General features: G+C 40.4%; 1 protein-coding gene across 2 annotated transcripts in view; it reads left to right on the top strand.

The window, feature by feature from the left end:
• Positions 1 to 21,327, top strand: part of itgb1a (integrin, beta 1a) — a 79,701-nt gene extending 58,374 nt beyond the window's left edge. The window contains exons 7-17 of one of the 2 annotated variants that reach the window (XM_067434981.1): positions 174 to 329; positions 1,967 to 2,062; positions 3,469 to 3,558; positions 5,757 to 5,897; positions 5,989 to 6,191; positions 10,281 to 10,519; positions 11,842 to 12,064; positions 15,412 to 15,644; positions 16,137 to 16,303; positions 18,509 to 18,586; positions 20,106 to 21,327. In XM_067434981.1, the coding sequence (XP_067291082.1) occupies positions 174 to 329; positions 1,967 to 2,062; positions 3,469 to 3,558; positions 5,757 to 5,897; positions 5,989 to 6,191; positions 10,281 to 10,519; positions 11,842 to 12,064; positions 15,412 to 15,644; positions 16,137 to 16,303; positions 18,509 to 18,586 (1,626 nt within the window). In that variant the 3' untranslated portion in view covers positions 20,106 to 21,327. The remainder of the gene's footprint in view (positions 1 to 173; positions 330 to 1,966; positions 2,063 to 3,468; positions 3,559 to 5,756; positions 5,898 to 5,988; positions 6,192 to 10,280; positions 10,520 to 11,841; positions 12,065 to 15,411; positions 15,645 to 16,136; positions 16,304 to 18,508; positions 18,587 to 20,105) is intronic. The other variant, XM_067434982.1, reaches the window with a different exon arrangement.
• The last annotated feature ends 236 nt before the right edge of the window (positions 21,328 to 21,563 follow it).

Consider the following 21,563-nt stretch of genomic DNA (forward strand, 5'->3'; position numbering starts at 1 on the left):
CTCAGTCTGTTTTTGTACTTTCAGCTCCCTCTTTGTATCCCTTGGCCTCATGTTTCTCCTTCTTCCTGTTCTCTCTCTCTCTCTCTCTCTCTCTCTCTCTCTCTCTCTCTCTCTCTCTCTCTCTCTCTCTCTCTCTCTCTCTCTCTCTCTCTCTCTCTCTCTCTCTCTCTCAGGACCACATCGGCTGGAGAAACGTCACCCGTTTGTTGGTGTTCTCTACTGACGCAGGTTTCCATTTTGCCGGAGATGGCAAACTCGGTGGAATCGTGCTTCCCAATGATGGGAAATGCCACTTAGAAAACAACATGTACACGATGAGCCATTATTATGTATGTATATGACATTTTCTGGCAAGGCTGTGACCAGTCTTGAACATTTGGCTGGACAACAAAAAAGTTTCCAGATTTATTTGGGTGGTAAAGAAAGATGCTGTCACAAATGCAATGGTGATTCAATTAATTTAAGAAATAAAGGATTAAAGGGAATAAAGAAAAGAAAAAACTTGAATCTATTGTGAAGTAATGCATTTGCAAATACGGTAATATTTTTATTTGAACCCTCATGTTGTGTTTGGGACCCGAAGACCCAAAATGCTAATGTTAATGTTATTGCATTGGGCTACAATTGACTGACTTCACCCACTGAGTCTAGCAACTTCACCAAACGTTTTTGATACTTTTTGTCATTTTTTTGTGGGGGTTTTTTCCACATTGTCACACTTGTGGTGTTCGCAGTCAAATATAAATTGCCAGAAAAAAATGTTTATAAAGGTCTGATTGTGCTACATCATCACCGGATTTTGATTCAATCTTTTTGTCAGCTTGTTTCTTTCAATTCGGGCAGGTTTTGTATTTATTTCTGGAACTGATCGATCATAGGCCTTATTTATCTGAGCTTATGTACCTCAGTTTTTGAGTGAAGAAAGCATTATTTGTGGATAATTTTTTCCATAATAAAAAAAAATATGAAAACATTCCTCTGTTTATCACACTAGTGTGATTTAATGTTTAACTGGGAAGTTTGTTTTGAAATGCTTTTGTTTTGTATAAAATTGCACAGAGACATTTTCTAAAACTGAATGATCATTGGCCTCGTTGATCTGAGCTTATATTGGTCAAAAATAGTCACCCATTGGAGTCGAAAATCTGATAAATAATTTGTGTTTAGTAGCATTTAGTGTGTTCATCATGATCATGTTCACATTATGCTCATGTGCTTGCAGAAATAAAGGCCGTGGACTTGTGCATTTATGGATACTGAAGTATAGATACTGAGTCCTTACTGAAATAAAACAAGTTGACAAAAATATTTAATCTTTAGTGAAAAAATAGGCTATAAGCTATTTATTTATTTTTTGGTTCAAAATAAAAACATTTCAAAACAAATTTTCTGGTTAAACATTAAATCACAGTAGTGTGAAAAATGGTGCAACATTTTTCATATTTTATTTCATATGGACAAAATTATCCACAAATAAGACTTTTTCACTCAAAAACTGAGGTATGTAAGCTCAGATAAATAAGGCCTATGATCGATCAGTAAAAAAAAAAAATACAAAACCTTTCCTAACTGAAAGAAAACAAGCTGACAAAAAGATTGAATCTAATATTTGGTGATGAGCTTGCATAACAAGAGATTTATAAGCTTGCAGGCCGGTCATTTTTGACAGGAACACCACAAGTGTTAGAGGAAACGAGGGTTAAAATATACACATCGGCTCTTAATCGTATTTTTAAATGGTCTGTTAACAATTTGAAGTTTCTCACATTCAGTTACCACTTACATGCATTATGTAAATAATATTTGACATAAAAGCTGAATAGTTTGGCTTTGTGTGATTATTGGGGTGGACTTGTCCCGCTCAGTGTCTGTGGTTACAGCCCTGTTTTCTGGTGATTTTCAGGCCAGACTATTGGATGTTTGATTTTGATGTATTGGATGTTTGACTCATATCTTTCCTGACTAGGATTACCCCTCCATCGCGCACCTGGTTCAAAAACTGAGTGAAAATAACATCCAGACCATCTTCGCCGTTACAGAGGAGTTCCAGCCTGTTTACAAAGTAAGACCATAGATGATTATCTTAATGATGTGTGTGAAAGCATGTGTGCATGACCAGGAACACTCTCTGTTTTTATCTGTCTGGAGTCTGTAGTTTCTTTCCCTGGTAGCTTTTTTTTCGGTGTTTGGTCAAAGAGAAGCCAACTTTTTGATTTGTAACCGTTTCCACCTGGTCGGTCTCTTTCCACACTTCTCAAAACTTACGAAACTCTGTCAAAGCCTAAATGATACACTGCAAAAAATGCTTTTCTTACTTAGTATTTGTGTCTTGTTTCCAGTCTAAATATAAAAATAAAATAAATCTTAAATCAAGATGCTTTTACTAGATAAGTAAAACCACATGTTATATTTTTTTAATGTTTATTTGAGACAAAAAATCTAAATTAAGTGAGTTTTTGATAAATAAAAAAAACAATTAAAATGATCTGCCAGCAAGGTAAGAAAAATCATCTTGTTTCTGATTGAAATATTGTTTCTGAAAGATTAGAATTTTAAGAATTTTTAGATATATTTAGACTGGAAACAATGCTAAATAAAGGGAAATACTAAATAAGAAAAGCATTTTTTGCAGTGTCTTTGCACACTGAGTCCAAAATCTTTCTGTGTTTTTTCGCATTCGTCATCCGGTGGCTCTGAATTGTCAAAATGCTTGCTACGGATGCCGAAAAACACCGAAAATCAATACCAATAGGAATTTTTTCATGATGGATGAAAATTTCGGAGGTAGTGTGTAAACGTGATTGAGACAACAGAGGTCGTTTTTATTATTTTTAGTACCAAATACCATAGTGATACCAATGGGTGGGTTATTGCATTTTTATCATAAAAACACTTAAAATGTAAACAAAATAAGCCATTTGTACATACATTCTATACAAATGTTAGTGCATGTGTATGTATGTATAGAAAACTGACTTCTAAGGGCCCCCTCCTGCCTCGGGCCCTGGGTACTCGGTACCCTTCACACCCCCAGTCCGACGCCCCTGCTTAAGTGTTCAATTTAAGCACATAACATGTCGTTGTTGCATGAATGATTCCTCAAATCCTGTGGTTTGTTAAGGGAAGGCATGCTATTACTTTTCTAAGTGATCAGGCTTTTAATATTCACCTGCTGGATGATAAAACGTATCTAGAGACAAGACCATGTGTTAAAAATGGAGGAATTATACAATGAAATACCGTCTCAAGTACAGAGAGCCTGAAACTCTCAGGCATCTGAACAGTTTTGAATCCAACTCTGTATTTGGAAAGCCACAACCCCAGGATAGTTTCCCGGATTGGAATGATCCAGACGGCAAAGTTATAATTTATAGTTCCTGTCTGCTGTTTAAAGGCCCTGTTGTAAAGCAAACACCCCGAGTCCCTGTGCTTAAGATCTATGAATGTTTTTCCTATGCTTTTCCACAGGAACTTAAAAATCTGATTCCAAAGTCTGCAGTGGGAACACTTTCAGCAAACTCCAGCAATGTTATCAATCTTATTGTTGATGCCTACAATGTGAGTAGATAAAGTTTCTTTACATAGCAGTGGCCAAAAGGGATGTCCGGAGGGAATATTTGTTTTAATGACCATACAAGTTTGATTAAGCCATCGTAATATAAGGAAAATATTCTAGAGGGAAGACCAAAACACTGACCTTGTTTAATCAGATATAGTTAGTGTGCACAGGGAAATAAAAAGCTCTCAGGAAAAAGCAAACACTGACTACAACATTATCAGTTATTAATATTTCATTGGTTCTCTTGTTTTTGCACATATTCATAATTTATTTGTATGACAGACCGGCCAAATATTATGTTGCACAATTTAGCATGTTTCATTGTGTTATTATTATCACAAATAAAACAATTGACTCCAAGCACAACTACGCTCTTCTTATTTAGTTTTTTTTATTTTTTTATTTCCAGTCCAAATATCGAAATATTCTTAAATCAAGATGCATTTACTAGATAAGTAAAATGATCTGCCAATGGGGTGAGAAAAATAATCTTATTTCTGATTGGGACGGAAACAAGAAACAAGATTTAAAACAGAAACAAGATTATTTTTCTCACCCCATTGGCAGATCCTTTTGCTTGTTTTAAGCAAAAACTCACTTCATTTTTATTTTCAACAAAACAAGCAAAAACATCTTATGTCATCTTACTTATATAGTAAATGCATCTTGATTTAAGATTTGTTAGATATTTAGACGACAAGACGAAATTACTAAGTAAGAAGAGCATTTTTTGCAGTGTACGCAATATGACTAAAAAGTCTTTAAAGGTGCACTATGTAGTATTTTTGAGGGATTCGCCTGTCAATCGCGTCATATCTTCGCTACCCTCGGCTTTATTCTGCAGAAGCAGACATGTCACAGCAGTGCCGAACAAACACAGAGTAATGTCATAACATCATTTTAAACACACTTAAATGTATCTAATACAGTGGCGTAGCTTTGTTTTAAAAAGTGGGTGGGACATAAATTGCGTATCATATGCACGCGAGAAACTGCGTATATGCACGCCAAAGCTCATTTTGACGTGTGAGGGGCGCTCATACGTCAAAATGAGCTTTGGCGTGCATATGGTAGGCCGTTTTTCGCATGCATGTGATACGCACTATATGGCGTATTAAGGGGGGTAGCATTGCTGATACAATGTTATATCAGATGTAAAATATGTACAATAACAATTGCAGAAAAATTAGTATTAAGATGTCCAGAAATCAATTAAATAGTTCATTTGTTGATATAGATCTCGTTTAATTATTGCTATTAATTAATTATCTAAACACAATATAGCGTTGTGCCAAGATTTTTCACGTGAATAAAGGCATATAGATTTGCACACTTTGCTTATAATCCCTGGTCTAGTCTGTTAAACTCGTCAGAAGTTCTCGTTTCTAATCTGCCCTCGTAGCCTATTTTCTTCTCTCAACAAAACCGAATATCATCAGTACATCAAGAGCAGGAACAGTTTTTGTGCATTTTGTTTCGTGATCTGACCGGAACAAATAGAAAATCTCTGCAACGGCGTTAAGCGTTAGATTAAAGCGCTCGTCTGTGTGGAGACTGCATGAGCCGCGAGAGAAATCTGCAGCACTGATAACAGCGGCAACGAGCACCAGATCGCCTCTTATTTAACAAACGAGCAAAATGATACTCTTCTACCAGAGATGTTTTGTTTGTATTAGTTAGGTTCATCCGTGAAGCAAGATTTAAAAAAAAGTGGTGGGGACATGTTTCACCTGTCCCACCACCCGTAAATTACGCCTATGATCTAATATGATAACACTGCTTTACCTTATAATCATAACTGGAAACGCGGAAATAGTGCAGGCGCCCGGCGACTGTGTCCCGTCCCGTCATAATAAAAGTCCCGGTGTTCACGAGCTGTGTGTGTATAACAATCGCTCCAGCAGCCGTGCTCAGCTCCACAACACTCGGTCCTGCTCTGCTTCTCTACAGTAACGTTAATAACCGCATCCATGAACATGATTTCTGCCCGAGTCCTATTTTCCACCGGCTGTGAGGTGAAGACCACATGTCCCAAGATGCTGCGCTCACACTTGGCGTCAACAAACTAAGCATTTGTTTTGAATAGGCGGCCTCTAGTGGACGGAAAGTTGCATAGTGCACCTTTAACAAATCTTTAATAATATTTGAATAAAGGGTGGAGATTTTTTCACTTTTGTCCTGATGTCTGTTCTCTCAGTCTCTTTCCTCAGAGGTGATCCTGGAGAACAGTAAGCTTCCCGAAGGAGTGACTATCACCTACCAGTCACGCTGTAAAAACGGAGTCTCGAACGAGGGAGAAAATGGCCGGAAGTGCTCTAACATCTCTATCGGAGACGAGGTCAGGCCAGATCGGCGTGATGATGTTAAATGCAGCAGAAACCTGTCGCCTGTTTTTTCTGAGTCTTTTTCTGTTTCCTATGAATTCCCAGGTGTCGTTCAACATTAACATTACAGCTCAAGGCTGCCCCAAACAAGGCAAAACGGAAACCATTAAGATCAAGCCGTTGGGCTTCACTGAGGAGGTGGAGATCGTACTCAACTTCATTTGCGAGTGTGAATGTCACAAGCACGGCATTAAAAACAGTGACATGTGCCATAACGGCAATGGGACGTTTGAGTGCGGAGCCTGCAGGTGAGACTGTCCTCGAATAACAAACCAACAGGCAAAAATGCAGCTTTGTTTAATGGCTAAATTATATATGTTTTTTTCTGGGAGGTGAAGCAGATGCTGTGCTTGTATAAAGGGCCTAAAACATACCTTTTGCCACACCTGCCAATGAAAACCTTGACCGGTCATGAAACTTGTAGATACCAGTGAAATTTCACTATTCTCTATTCTAATTTTGATATGACAGCTAAAATCACCAGCCTAACTAAAATAAATGTAAAACATTATTAAAGACAAGTAAACAGTCAGTGATAAAAAAAGAACAGCTACGGTAATCAAATTACAAGCAATAGCACAAATAAATACAATATAACAGAGATACCAATTAAATAAATAATGTTTTTGGGGGGTTTTCAGGTAGATCTGACTTTTAGGTATAGACATTTAATAAAGTAAGCAAATGTAAAATTACTGCATAGTTTTCACTGTATAAATGAAACACCCTTATTTGTTCTTTAGTTGTTTGATTAACATTAAAAACACAGGGTCCTATCATTTACTCCCCAACATTTACTTTCATTTTGCACTTGCCGAGTGTTCATTTTAAACTCTGCTTACATACAGTCATGGGCGTAATTTCCTATGGGGACAGGAGGGACATGTCCCCCCCACTTTTCAAAATCCCGTTCGTGTCTCCCCCACTTTCAAATTAGTTTGTTTTTTTGTTTTTTAACCGCGCGCCATCATCGTCACGGAGAAGTAGGACAGAGCAGAACAGACATCCCCTGCCTGTCTATGTCGATGCGCACGTCCACGTACAGGCAGGGACGTCTCATGCACACTCTAAACAGTTCAACTGAGCAGCCGGTATCAGAGTCAGTCATGAAACTCCAGCAACAGATGACTTTAATGTCTTCATGGATGAAAAAAAAGAAAGGCTCGGTTGATTCAGTAAATTAGCTCAGGTCAGGGTAATCAAAATGTCTGTGTACTTATTTTTTTACAGTCTATGGTCTACACCTGTGTATGTGGTAACTTCAGACCATTAGCTAGCTAACCTAAACATTTAATGTTGCCTAAAACATTCTGTGTCCACTTTAAACAGCAGCGTTTTCTGTCAGCGATGTATGACAAGCAGACTCTGGCTGCTGTTATAGGCTACTCAACTCATTATACTCAGATGCAGAAATAATAAATGTTTTTCTAAACTTGTTGTTCACTTACAATATTTGTTAATTTAAAATGGAAGTTAATTTGTAAAAATTGATTTACTTGTTCAAAGAAAAGGCTTAAAGGGGGGGTGAAACACTCAGTTTCAGTCAGTGTCATGTCAATCTTGAGTACCTATAGAGTAGCATTGCATCCTGCATATCTCCGAAAAGTCTTTATTTTTTTTATAATTATATAAGAAAGATGCGCTGTTCCGAGTCTTTCCGAAAAAAGCCGAGCGGGTGGGGGCGTGTCGTGTGAGCGGAGCTAAATAATGACGTGTGCAGCAGCGCGCTGCAGTGAGGAAAGTGAGTCACTCTGTGAGGAAAGTGATTCGCCCGCCGCGTGAGGAAAGTGATTCGCTCAGTGAGGAAAGTGATTCGCCTGCCGCGTGAGGAAAGTGAGTCGCTCTGTGAGGAAAGTGATTCGCCCGTCGCGTGAGGAAAGTGCTAATACAGATCGACCGCCGGCCTATCAGTGGGTAAGTCAGTAGCTACTGGTTATATCACCTGTTTAGAATCCTACAAGCCAGCGCTTTGATGGGCGTAGCCTGTTACTTTCGCTCTCTCCCTCGCTCTCTCTCACGCGCTTCCGGTAGAATTGTCCGTAAGGCCCATACAAGGAAATTCCGCCCCCGTTAACGTCAAAGGGGACGCATGATCTCAAAAAACTTGCCGAAACTTATGACTAACCGGAAGTAGTATTTTTGACAAAGAAATACTCCCATCAAACGTCCACCTTAACTTTTGAAACTTTGTCTATGTTTAGTATGGGATTCCAAGTCTTTAACAGTGTAAAAAGATCAGTATGCATGAAACAGCATTTCACCCCCCCTTTAATGTCGAGCTAGCCTGATTTAGCCTATATTTTAGTGTAATGGTTATGTGGTGAGCCTGAGTATAGTTTTACACATCAGCCCAGTCTAGTCTGTAAAGCTATTGATATGCAGTCAGGTTTTTTTTTTACACATTAATCTGAAAATAAATGTGGCACACCCAGTTTTTAAAAATAATCTTGTGTACCTGCAGTTTGTTGGATGTGTCTCTGACAAATGTCAGATTTAACAGTTAGTTTGAAATAAAAGTTTGTTTAACAGTTGAAATTGTGTTTCACATTATTTAGATTATATTCACACTCAAAACGTGAATTTCTAGTGAAATATAAAATTTAGTGAAAAATAAAATATATTCTCTCAAGTCTTGGCTATTCAACAGTAAATAAAGTAAGACATCTTTTTCTTATACATAGTAGCCTATTATTCTTTTTGGCAGAATTTATCATTATAAACAACTTATTTCCTGGATTTTGTATCACCATCGTCCCTAACTGTATGTAAATGGAGAAATGGGATTCAAATCAAAAACATTTTTTCCCATTTTGTGTCCCCCCCACTCCTCAAACCAAAGTTACACCCTTGCATACAGTCAAATCAAAAATGATTCAGACACAGGTATAATGTTTTAATAGTGTGTGCAGGACACTATAGTTAATTTCTGTAAGTGAGGAGAGCAAAATAAAGTCAACTGTGACATATTATACCCAACAACAAGAAACATTTGGGAACAAATGATTCAGACACTTTGAGCTGAGGATGTTGTGCTTCAGTGTGTGACCTTTGACACCGCTGACTGAACTAAATGAAGCATTGCTTGGTCATTGGTTGAGCTAAATTGGTATTATATAATTGTGTTCTTAAATCTAACAGCTGATTGGTTGATTGTAATCCATCTCTGAACCCCTCCACCTCCCCAGCTCCACCTGCCTAGATCTGATACAGGATTCATGTGTGTGTGTTTATGCAGCGGCAGCAGATCTTACATGCTCACAGCAGCATCTCTGCATTTCTAATAGGAGTAGCACGTCCATTCTTGCACTGCTGCTCTGCTTTTACTATTAATTTACTATTTATTTTACTAATTTTAGTACTTGACCGTAAACTCATCTTGTTTCAGTTAGCTGCAGAGGCAGCATTTCCTACTTTCACTTAAAACGGTTTATAATCTTAACATTTATATTTTATATTACCGTATTTTGGTTTTCTATTTCAATTAATGAGAGAGAGTTTCAACAATTAATAATGCTACATGGAATAATCCTGTTATATGACTATTTTTAATTTAAAAAATGTCCCCCAAAAGTTTCATTACATATACAATAAATAATGCAAATTATTATAAAAAATGTGATTCACATCATCAAAATGGCCCAGCAAATTGTATTAGGTTTCATTGTTTTCTCATTACTCACATAATACCCTCATTTACTGCATTGATGTAAAAAATAATAACAAAATATTTTTATACAAAATGTATACACACTGCAAAAAATGCATTTCTTACTTAGTAATTAGTAAAATTTCTTATTTCTAGTCAAAATATCACAAAAGTCTTACATTAAGAATATGCATTTAGTAGACAAGTACAAATGATTGTCTTGTTTTGGGGGAAAAATAACTCAAAATGAAGAGAGTTTTTACTTAAAATAAGCAAAATAATCTGCCAATGGGGTGAGAAAAATAATAATGTTTTCTGTTTGAATTAAGATTATTTTTCTCACCCCATTGGCAGATAATTTTGCTTATTTTAAGTAAAAACTCTCTTCATTTTGAGTTATTTTTTCCTAAAACAAGACAATTACTTTTGCTTGTCTGGTAAATACTTATTTTTTTAAGAATTGTTAGATGTTTGGACTAAAAACAAGACAAAAATACTAAGTAAGAAAAGCATTTTTTGCAGTGCATTAGAAATATAAATATTTGCTTGATTGAGAATACAGTTTTTGTTTATTTTAGTGTTAAATAAGACGCTGAGTCTTTGATGTAAATGTGCTTGTTTGTTTTAGTTGTATGAGGCAGAAAGGTCTTGAGAATGAGCTGTGTTCTCAGTTCTCGTTGTGTCCTTTCAGGTGCAATAAGGGACGTGTGGGCAGGCAGTGCGAATGCCGGAAAGATGAAGTGTCCACCGAGGACCTGGACAAGAACTGCCGCAGGGACAACGGTACGGACATCTGCAGCAATAACGGCGAGTGTGTGTGTGGCACCTGCGAGTGCAAGAAGAGGGAGAATCCCGAAGAACGCTACAGCGGCAAATTCTGCGAGTGTGACAACTTCAACTGCGACCGCTCCAATAATAAACTCTGCGGAGGTACTGAAACTGGAAGCTTTTTCTATTTTAGACTGCTAATGCATAATTCAACAGACAGGAAAAGGAGTTGTTAAAGGGTTAATTCACCCAAAAATAAAAATTATGTCATTAATTACTTTACCTTAATGTCGTTTGACACCTGTCAGACCTCCGTTCATCTTCAGACACAGATGAAGATATTAGTGTTGAAATCCGATGGCTCAGAAAGGCCTTCATTGACACCAATGTCATTTCCTCTCTCAAGACCCATAAAGGCACTAAAGACGTCGTTACAAAGCCCATCTCAATCTCTACAATCATTTTATGAAGCCACAAAAATATTTTTTGTGAGCAAAAAAACTAAATAACGACTTATATAGTGATGGGCCGATTAAAAAAAAACTTTGAATCGTTATGTATCAGTGAATCGATTCATGATTCAGATCGCGTGTCACACTGCTGAAATCACCAAGCGGCAACCCCTCTCTTAAAGCCAATACAGAAGTAATGTAAACTGCAATTCCTCAACTGGCCACTAGGGACCGGCTCCAGAAGGAGCAGAATCTCATTGAGCCTCATGTTAAAATTCTTAAATTTACAGCAGAAAAAAAACATGTTTACAGCCTGGTACAAATTGTGGTTTTGGTCTATACGGCTAATTTTGCCCTTCATGACGACGTGGTGAATTTTTTTTTACTCATTCGTTTAAGTTATATAAAGCCTTAAAGTTCTGCATAATTAAAGGTGTGGTTACTTTGAGTGACAGGTGGATAGCCATTTATCTGCCGTCTATAGTCATTGCGTCATCTAAGCTCAGCCCACATCCCGCCTCTTTTCCCATTTTCTGTTTAACCGGGAGTGACTCGCGATGCCAAGATGGCGACGGCCAGCTCGCCTCTACTTTACGCTTCAGAACGGCTCGTTGGAATCCTACGGGTGACGTCACGGACACTACAGCCATATTTTTTTGCAGCCAATAGAAATCACGTGACTTTGGCGATCCGAATCATGATTCGATTCACTGATTCATAACAGTTCGAAGCTTTGTTTTGAAATCGGCCCATCACTATATAAGTCGATATTTAGTTTTTTAGGACTTTGTAACAACGTCTTTAGTGCCTTTATGGGTCTTGAGAGAGGAAATGATATTGGTGTCAATGAAGGCCTTTCTGAGCCATCGGATTTCAACACTAATATCTTCATCTGTGTCTGAAGATGAACGGAGGTCTGACGGGTGTCAAATGACATGAGGATAAGTAATTAATCCATTTTTGGGTGAACTAACCCTTTAATGGGCAGAAAGCAGGCAGATAAAGGAGGTTGACGTGATCTTTTTCCTGTAGGACACGGCCGCTGTGAGTGTAGAGTGTGCATCTGTGACGCTAACTACACCGGAAGCGCGTGCGACTGCTCTCTGGACACCTTCACCTGCTTAGCCTCCAACAAGCAGATCTGTAACGGCAGAGGAATGTGTGAGTGCGGGACCTGCAGGTGCACCGACCCCAAATTTCAGGGGCCCACCTGTGAGATCTGCCCCACCTGCCCTGGAGTCTGCACTGAGCACAAGTCAGTGAAACAAACCACATCTGCGCACTTAATATGTGACCTCTTAAAGGGTTAGTTCACCCAAAAATGTAATTGATGTCATTAACTCCTCACCCTAATGTCATTCCACACCCGTAAGACCTCCGTTCATCTTCACACACAGTTTAAGATATTTTATATTTAGTCCGAGAGCGTATGCAAGTGTACATAGGCGCCGATTTATGTTTTCCTCCGTGGGTGCTCATTGGCGCACACGGCCTTTAAAGAAAGACCTAAAAAAAATTGGTCAAACATTTTTTGCATTTCAGAACGTTAGGAAATGGACAGCGGCCGACACGAACACACACACCTATTTAATTGATAATAAAGCCGTAAAGTAGCATCTCTTTCAAATCAGGACAGCGCCAATTCTCACAAATACAGACAAATATATCATGTAATCATGCACAAAACTTGACCATCTCTGAGGAAAGCTAGGTGAGATTTTGATACAGCTAGAGAAAAGACATTGATGACATGCCTTTATTTGTCAAAAAAGAGAATATGTATCTCTACAGGAACTTATTGCCCTTTTTAGCACACAAACATTGAACTGAAGAATTAACTTGCATTTATCAAACTGCCAACATCAGTGTAGGTTTGCCTTGTTATACTCGCGTCCTGTTATACTCGCGTCCTGTTATACGCGTCCGCACGAGCGCGAGGGTGCGCGCTGCAAAAACCTGGAGTGCGCGAGACCCCGTTTCGCTTGGCGATGTGCCCGTCAAATCTTTTAACTTTGCCTGCGGCTCCGCAACCGAAGAAGCACGAGATCCAGACGAATCTGGCCGAGCCTGACGTCTCATCACGGCGCGTCGAGTTTAAACATCTCCCCAAACGGACGAGGCGCGCGCTCCGTCAGCGAGAGAAACATCGAAAACAAATAAGCATGCAAATGGAAATTATCGCGGCCGGAAAAATGATCGAGCTCATTATTTTATTATCATTGAGTATCGCTACAGTTATTATACTTTTTGGGTTTTTTTGGCCGATGGCCCTCGGTTGGACGGCCGTTCTGGACTTTTCCAGAACGCACAGATTGCCAATCCGTCCCTGACTGGCAGTCTGGCACACGTGGGTGCTCGATATTTTCCGTGGGTGCTCGAGCCCCGGAGCACCCACAGTATCGGCGCCTATGCAAGTGTATGCACACTATACTGTCCATGTCCAGAAAGGGAATAAAAACATCATCACAGTAGTCCATATGAGACATCAGTGGGTTAATTAGAGTCTCTTGAAGCATCCAAAATACATTTGGGTCCAAAAATAACAAAAACTACGACTTTATTCAGCATTGGCTTCTCTTCCGCGTTTGTGTTCAATCCTCAAATAAAGATTCAAGCGGTTATGAATCAGCGAATTGATTCATGATTCGGATCGCGTGTCAAAATGCTGAAATCACGTGACATTGGCAGATTATTTATCTTATTTTAACTCTCTTAAAGGGTTACTTCACCCCAAAATGAATATTATTTAATGAATTACTCCCCCTCATGTCGTTGGACACCCGTCAGACCTTCGTTCATCTTCAGAACACAAATGAAGATATTTTAGTGTAAAGCTGAGAAAGGCTTCAGATAGGCCTCCATTGGCATTCAGTCCATTCCCACTCACAAGACCCATAAAGGCCCTAAACACATCGACACACAGCCCATCTCACTACAGCGGCTGGACAATCATTTTACAATGTGACGAAAATAGTTATTGTGCGCTGTAATATGGTTTGTGGATGGGAAGGAAGGAGGCGGGAACCGGCGAACGTTTCAAACATTTATTAAAAGTAAAGAAACAAAATGAAAGTAAAACCGCGGACAGCCCCTCACGGACGACTGCCCACAAACACACAAACAAAACTAAACATAAACTCCAGGCCTGGTCCTCTCTCGTCTTCCGCTGCCATGTTCCTCCTTTTATGCTCCCGTCACATGACCGCGAGACGAGACCGGTGTGCCACGCAGCTGGCACTCGTGAACGTTAATCACCGGCCCGCTCTCGCGGTCCCTCGACCCGCTGCTTGCCACACCACATACCCCCATCGCCCCTCGCAGGCCGGGGGGCACTCCCGAGACTGCGCTCTACTCCCCCCCCCCCCCCCCCCCCCCCCCCCCCCCCCCGGGACCAAAAATTCTGGTCCGGTTCCCCGACACACTGCCGCTCGGTCCTCACCAGCCGAGAGGCTCTTCCTCGCGGTGCTATGCGATGGTGATGGAAGCCCGGTGGACGGCCCGATCCTCCTCCGCCCCTTGGCGGCCGGCGGTGGCTCCTCCTATTGAAGGCAGTCGGCAGCGAGCTCCGCGTTCCCTGCTCCTCCCCGTTCCGGCGGATGGCAGCAGGCTCCGGCCCACGGCGAACGCCGGCAACTCCTCCGCTCCCTCCAGGACGGCCGCCACCCCACCTCGACCCAGGGGCACGGCAGCGAGCTCTACGTCCCACCGGTCTTCACTCGCTCCAGCACCACCGCCTCGGGCAGTCACTCGCGGTCTTTCTTCATCCGCGCTGCCCGAACTCCTCAGCACCGCGATCCCCCTCAGCAGCGAGGGCTCTCCGACAGCGCGTCCCTCCTTCCTCCCGGGTTTTCAGCACCAATGTAATACGGTTTGTGGATGGGAAGGAAGGAGGCGGGAACCGGCGAACGTTTCAAACATTTATTAAAAGTAAAGAAACAAAATGAAAGTAAAACCGCGGACAGCCCCTCACGGACGACTGCCCGCAAACACACACAAAATAAAACGTGGGCAGCCCCTCACGGACGACTGCGCACAAACACATAAACAAAACTAAACATAAACTCCAGGCCTGGTCCTCTCTCGTCTTCCGCTGCCATGTTCCTCCTTTTATGCTCCCGTCACATGAGCGCGAGACGAGACCGGTGTGCCACGCAGCTGGCACTCGTTAACATCAATCACCGGCCCGCTCTCGCGGTCCCTTGACCCGCTGCTTGCCACACCACATGCGCACAAAAATCTAAAATAACGACTTTATCCACCAAGTTATTGTCGTGAACTCGACGCATGCGCGAGAATATGACGCCGGTCCGCCGTTCATGACTCAGAAGAGGAGGAGCCGCTGTCGCCTGAGCTCACGGCCGAGACCTACACGGAAGACAATAACTTGGCAGATAAAGTCATTATTTAGATTTTTTTTTGCACACAAAATCTATTCTTGTCGCTTCATCAAATTATGACAAAAATACTAAGGAAGAAAAGCATTTTTTGCAGTGCAGAGGAAGTAAATTGTTTATCAATATCAGCCATATTTCTTTGTAGAAGTTGTAAACTCTCAGTGATAAATATCTTTGCCTTGTCCTTCAAACTCTTTTCCCACCGCAGGGAGTGTGTGCAGTGCCGGGCGTTCGGCACCGGAGAGAAGAAAGACACGTGTGAGAGAGACTGTAGCTACTTTAACCTCATCAAGGTGAAAGACAGAGATAAGCTCCCTCAGCCGGTGCAGGCCTTCCCTCTCATGCACTGTAAGGAGAGAGACGCCAACGACTGCTGGTTCTACTACACCTACGCCGTCAACAACAACACCGAGAAGGAGGTGCATGTGGTGGAGGCTTTAGGTGAGGCGCCATTTTGAAATATCACATTGCAACAAATGCTCTTCTTACTTAGTATTTTTGTCTTGTTTCTAGTCCAAACATCTAAAAATTCTTACATTAAGAAACATTTATTAGACAAGTAAAAAATATTGTCTTGTTTTGGGAAAAAATAACTCAAAATGAAGAGAGTTTTTGCTTAAAATAAGCTAAATAATCTGCCAATGGGGTGAGCAAAATAATCTTAAAACAACATTATTTTTCTCACCCCATTGGCAGATTATTTATCTTATTTTAAGCAAAAATTCTCTTCATTTTCAGTTATTTTTTCCCAAAACAGACAATTACTTTTGCTTGTCTAGTAAATACTTCTTGTTTTAAGAATTTGTAGATGTTTGGACTAGAAACAAGACAAAAATACTAAGAAAAGCATTTTTTGCAGTGCAGAGTTTGTAAAATTGTATCATTCAGCACCAAAAATCCCAGTCTTCATTTGCATTTGCTGTGTTTCTTCAGAGTGCCCGGCGGGTCCTGACATCATTCCCATCGTGGCGGGTGTGGTCGCGGGCATCGTTCTGATTGGTCTAGCTCTGCTGCTGATCTGGAAGCTGCTCATGATCATTCACGACCGTCGCGAGTTCGCCAAGTTTGAGAAAGAGAAGATGAACGCCAAGTGGGACACGGTATGATAAAAACAGCACGTTTTAAAACTGGACCAAGATGCTTCCTTTATGTTTTTAATAAGTCCAAAATTCAAAGTCCAAAATTAAATTATTTAATCAGAAGTGTTGTTTTCCTGTTTAAGAGCGCTCTGTTTTTAGGGAAGCTGGATAGGCTTTCAGGATTTTCAAGGCCTCAGTTTTCTGGGTGTGTCGTGGCCAGTTGAGGTCAGTGTGGATGCTTCACTGCTGCCCTCTGCTGGTTCACTGCACACACAAGGGAACTTCATTAAATTTAGTGTGCACTTGTAGTGTACTTTAATTCTTAAAAAACGTTTTTAAAAACCTGTACTTGCAGATTTACATAGTATACATTTATGATCTTCAAATTAAATACATTTTAACCTATTGTTGTGCTGTAAAGGGTTAGTTTCCCCAAAAGTGAAAATTACCTCGTGATTTACTCGCCCTCAAGCCATCCTTGATGGATATGACAGTATACAGGTGTATCAGAAGAATACACTCAGAGTTAAAATAATCTCCTGCTCTTCCAAGCTTTTGATGGCAGTGAATGGCTGTTTCAGTTTTGAAGTCCATAAAAGGGCATCCATCCATCATAAAAGTGCAGCTATCATTATATAAGTGCATCCATTCATCATAAAGGGTATTACTCCATCATAAAAGTGCATCTATCCATCATAAAAGTGCACCTATCCATCATAAAAGTGCATCACTCCATCATAAAAGTGCATCACTCCATCATAAAAGTGCATCACTCCATCATAAAAGTGCATCTGTCCATCATAAAAGTGTATTCACACAGCTCCGGCGGTTAATAAAGGCCTTCTGAAGCGATGCAATTGTGTACGAGAAATATCCATTTTTAACACGTTGTAAAGTAAAATATCCGCCAGACTGCCTTCCATATTCAACTTACGGAAAAAAGCGTAACGGGCGCGACGATGACATCTGACGTAGCGTAAGCGTTTTGAACCACAAGAGATGTTACACTTTCTGTGTAAGTTGAATACGCACATCTAAACAACATGTAAATTAGAATTGGTGCAATTGTTTTAAATAATCATTCATTCATCAGATTTGCACAAGGAATAAAAAAAATTACTTTCAATATTAAGTTAAAGAAAGTGAAATGGAGCTTCAGACTTAGTTTAATTAAGGGTCAAATAATTGGATAAAAACCATCTTATTTATTGTGCCGTTACTTACTCTTTTTTATTATTAACTCTTTCACTGCATTTTTTTTTAAGTTGCCAGGCACCTCCTGCATTTTTGATCATCTTCACAAAAGTTTCATGGCGCCCAGAATACTTTTTGCACAAGTATCTGAACATGCATTATATATTAAAAAAAGAACAGAGTCTCTGCTTTTAAACAAACAAAAAAACATTTTATTAGCTTCATGCATTCTTTTTTTTTATCAACACTTGTTAGTAGTTTCATAAAAAGCAACATTTTGACCAAAAAGCTGATAAAATCTAGCCACATCAAGATGTTTGGTCTGGAAACTCACCATTGGCAGCTCATTGACAAATCATTGACTGATTAAACATTCGCCGTATCCGGTCGGCTAAACTCTGAACACATCTTCCCTTCTTCAGAATGACTTCAGTGCCGTTCTTTGTTCTTTTCTCAGAGAAAAGCTTAACTCAAGTCTTCCAGAGTCGCGGTCAAAGCTGATTCGACAGACCGCCGTTCGCCAGTTTCTGTGTTTACTAGAAGCACGCAAACGCAACTCGGCCGTCGTCATTGTGGCCCCGCCCACCAACTCTATACACGATGTGATTGGCCCGGCAAGAGTTAGGCGTTTACAGCTCAGAAGGGTATTGAGAGTTGCTGGACGACACTCGCGGGCAGATTAGATTTGCTGCCGCTAGGGTGCGTCTAGATTTCTAGGCTAGATAAAATCATGTTTTTGTCAAAAACTACATCCAGATCAGATTCAGAACAGAGAAAACACGGAAAGCCGGAAATTTCCGTCAATGGTGGCGAGCGAGTCAAACCTTTCATTGCATCTTCATTTATGCTTCATTGGGTTGCTGAGGTCATCATTCAGTATGCATGCTTTCCTCCTTTTCCATTCGTGCTCATGAAATCGCTCCAGCTCCCTATGATCTCAATCTTTTGTGTTCTCTATTTGTTGTCCATCATTCCAGCTCTTCTGTTGCTTCATCTGTCCCTGATCTGTTATCTGTCCCTCTCCACTCTTAGACAGAGAATCCCATTTACAAGAGCCCTATTAATAAATTCAGGAACCCAAACTATGGACGTAAAGCTGTGGCTCTATAAGTTTGTATATCTCAATCCTCTTTCTGCATGGCCTTTTTCCAGTGTGTATGTGTGTGTGTGTGTGTGAGAAAAAGTGTCTGAACCAGATCACCAGTTTTCCATAATTTCCAACCATATCTGTACGTATATTATTTATATCTAGTCCGGTCATGAAACTCTGGATGGCACTGGCTAATTGGCTGATCCTGCAGCCAATGAGATTGCTAGCTTGGTTTAGCGTTTGCTCCTCTGAACCCCTCCACCTCCCCAGCTCCACCTGCTTAGATCTGATACAAAAGGTTTAAACATTGGGTAAAAATCACTAATCGACTACAGCATGAGCGTTGTAGTGTTGTGCAATATTTAATCACAGTATGACTTAATATTTTGCCTTTTCTTCACTGGATTTGAATATGTGCATCAAAACAAATGCTGTAAATAAATGTTATACACTGATCAGACATAACATCATGAACACTAACCGGTGAAGTGACCAGTGGAGAACCGGCCACAGGGTCATGGGCGGCCAAGGCTCACTGATGCACGTGGGGAGCGAAGGCTGGCCCGTGGGGTCCGATCAAACAGACGAGCTACTGGAGCTCAAACTGCTCCAGAAGTTAATGCTGGTTCTGATAGAAAGCTGTCAGAATACACAGAGCAGCTCAGTTTGTTGCGTATGGGGCGGCATAGCCGCTGACCAGTCAGTGTGACCTCTGACCCCTGACCCCGCCGAAAGCACCAACAGTCGCACGTGAGCATCAGAACTGAACCACGGAGCAATGGAAGAAGGTGGCCTGGTCTGAGGAATCATGTGTTCTTTTACATCACGTGGATGGCCGGGTGTGTGTGTGTGTGTGTGTGTGTGGCTTACCTGGGGAACACATGGCCCCAGGATGCACTATGGGAAGAAGGCGAGCCGGCGGAGGCAGTGTGATGCTTTGGGCAATGTTCTGCTGGGAAACCTTGGGTCCTCCATCCATGTGGATGTTACTTTGACACGCTCCACCTACCTAAGCATTGCTGAGACCATGTTCAGCCTTTGATGGAAACGGTATTCTGGTGGCTGTGGCTCTTCCAGCAGGATAATGCTCCTGACACAAAGCACAAATGCTTCAGGAATGGTTTGAGGAGCACAACAACCAGTTTGAGGCGTCGACTCGGCCTCCAGATTCCCCAGATCTCAATCCAATCGAGCATCTGTGGGATGAGCTGAACAAACAAGTCCGATCCATGGAAGCCTCACCTCGCAACTTACAGGACTTAAAGGATCTGCTGCTAACATCTTGATCCAGATACCACAGCACACCTTCAGGGGGTCTAGAGGAGTCCATGCCACGACGGGTCAGGGGGACCAACACAACATTAGGAAGGTGGTCATAATGTTATGCCTGATCGGTGTATAGCTGCATGTGTTGTTTTAAAGTCTTATCTGCACTTTCTTCGGGTGTAAATGCATTTAGATGACATTTTGAGGTTGAATTGTACTGTATATTTGTTTCTTTTCTTTTTTTTAATACTATTTTTATTCCTATTTCCACAGGGAGAGAACCCCATCTACAAGAGCGCCGTCACAACTGTGATCAACCCCAAATATGAAGGCAAATAATGACATTGGTTTCACGTGCAGGAATGTTTTGGAAGGGATGAGCGTGCAGAATTGTCCTCTAAATGGTTTATTTCTCCTTGTAATGTCGTTCTTGTAGAGCAGTATTGTAGCTCTGTTTAAGGAAGTAGTGTTTTATGAAGAACTGTCTGTCTCTCGTCCCTTGCAAACGTGTACAGGTTGTATAGTCTTTTTATTTACTCCAGTATTTCTTCTTTTTAACCCTGTGTACATTCACACACTCTCTCTTTTCGAACAGAACCAATCTTTGTGCCTTTGCATAAAGTGTTTAAGGGTTTCACGTTAAATTGCGAGCTTGAATCCCACCCAAAAGATTGCAAAAACTCAACAAATGCCATTTTAAAACATAATATGATTTTTTTATATATTCTTTCTGCGTTCAAACTGCTTCATCGTTGATGCTGTCAGTCATAAGAAAACTATGTGAGCAGTGTTTGTGATTTTTCAACGTTTGGTTTGATATGCTGATAATCTATGCATATATGTTACTGTCAGACACGTCTTGCGTTTCATGTCTTTGTTTTTAGAAAGTTATTTCCCACGTATTCATGCTCTTAGAAACTCATTATGGCTCGCGTCTTGTGGTCAGCTTTAATGTCTGTGTATTTGATGTGTTATGAAGGATTATATGTTGAATTATGATGTGGCTGTTGACGAGTATCAGGTCAAATCCTGTAGTTTGTAGTCGATCGGTGTAGAAAGCCAAATGTCATTAATCGGGAGCGCATCCCGTATTAGAAATGAGCATAATTATTGATACCTACAAATGAAATGTCAATGTTTTCAGATAGTATATTTAAAATAAAACACATTTGAAGCTCTTTGCTCCCAAATAATAATAATACATTTTGAGAGAGTTATGTGGAGAAAAAGAATTCGAGCGTATAGTTTTGTTTTCTAAAGTTCATCATATGCTCAAAGGTACTACATCCCTGTATTTTTACTTCTTTTATTCGGACATAATAAGCTGACTCCGTCATTTAAAGCTATTGAAAGCTTGACAAAATAATTCATATGAAGCTGAAGGATGAAACCAGAGCGTTACTGCCACAGCACCCAGTGTAGCTTGTTTTTTAAGTGCCTTTTTCTGGTTCTCAATATTGCAATTTTGAATTTATTTATTAAAACAAAATCTAAACGATTGTGGTCATGTCTTTCTTTTCCTGAAGTGGACAACACGTTATTTAGAGTTTCTGAAACATGCAATACTGCCAAGAATCATAATCTTTAAGACACAATGTCTGACTGATTATCATTTATGAAAAATATACAAAATGTCACTTGCTATGACTGCTATGATGTTTTATTATTATGTAAGTTTATTCTCTAATGCAGTGTAACTTAAGAATATAATACTAAACTCTGTTTGCAGTA

Source organism: Pseudorasbora parva, chromosome 24 (assembly GCF_024679245.1).
Source record: "Pseudorasbora parva isolate DD20220531a chromosome 24, ASM2467924v1, whole genome shotgun sequence".
NCBI classification, from domain to species: Eukaryota; Metazoa; Chordata; class Actinopteri; order Cypriniformes; family Gobionidae; genus Pseudorasbora; species Pseudorasbora parva.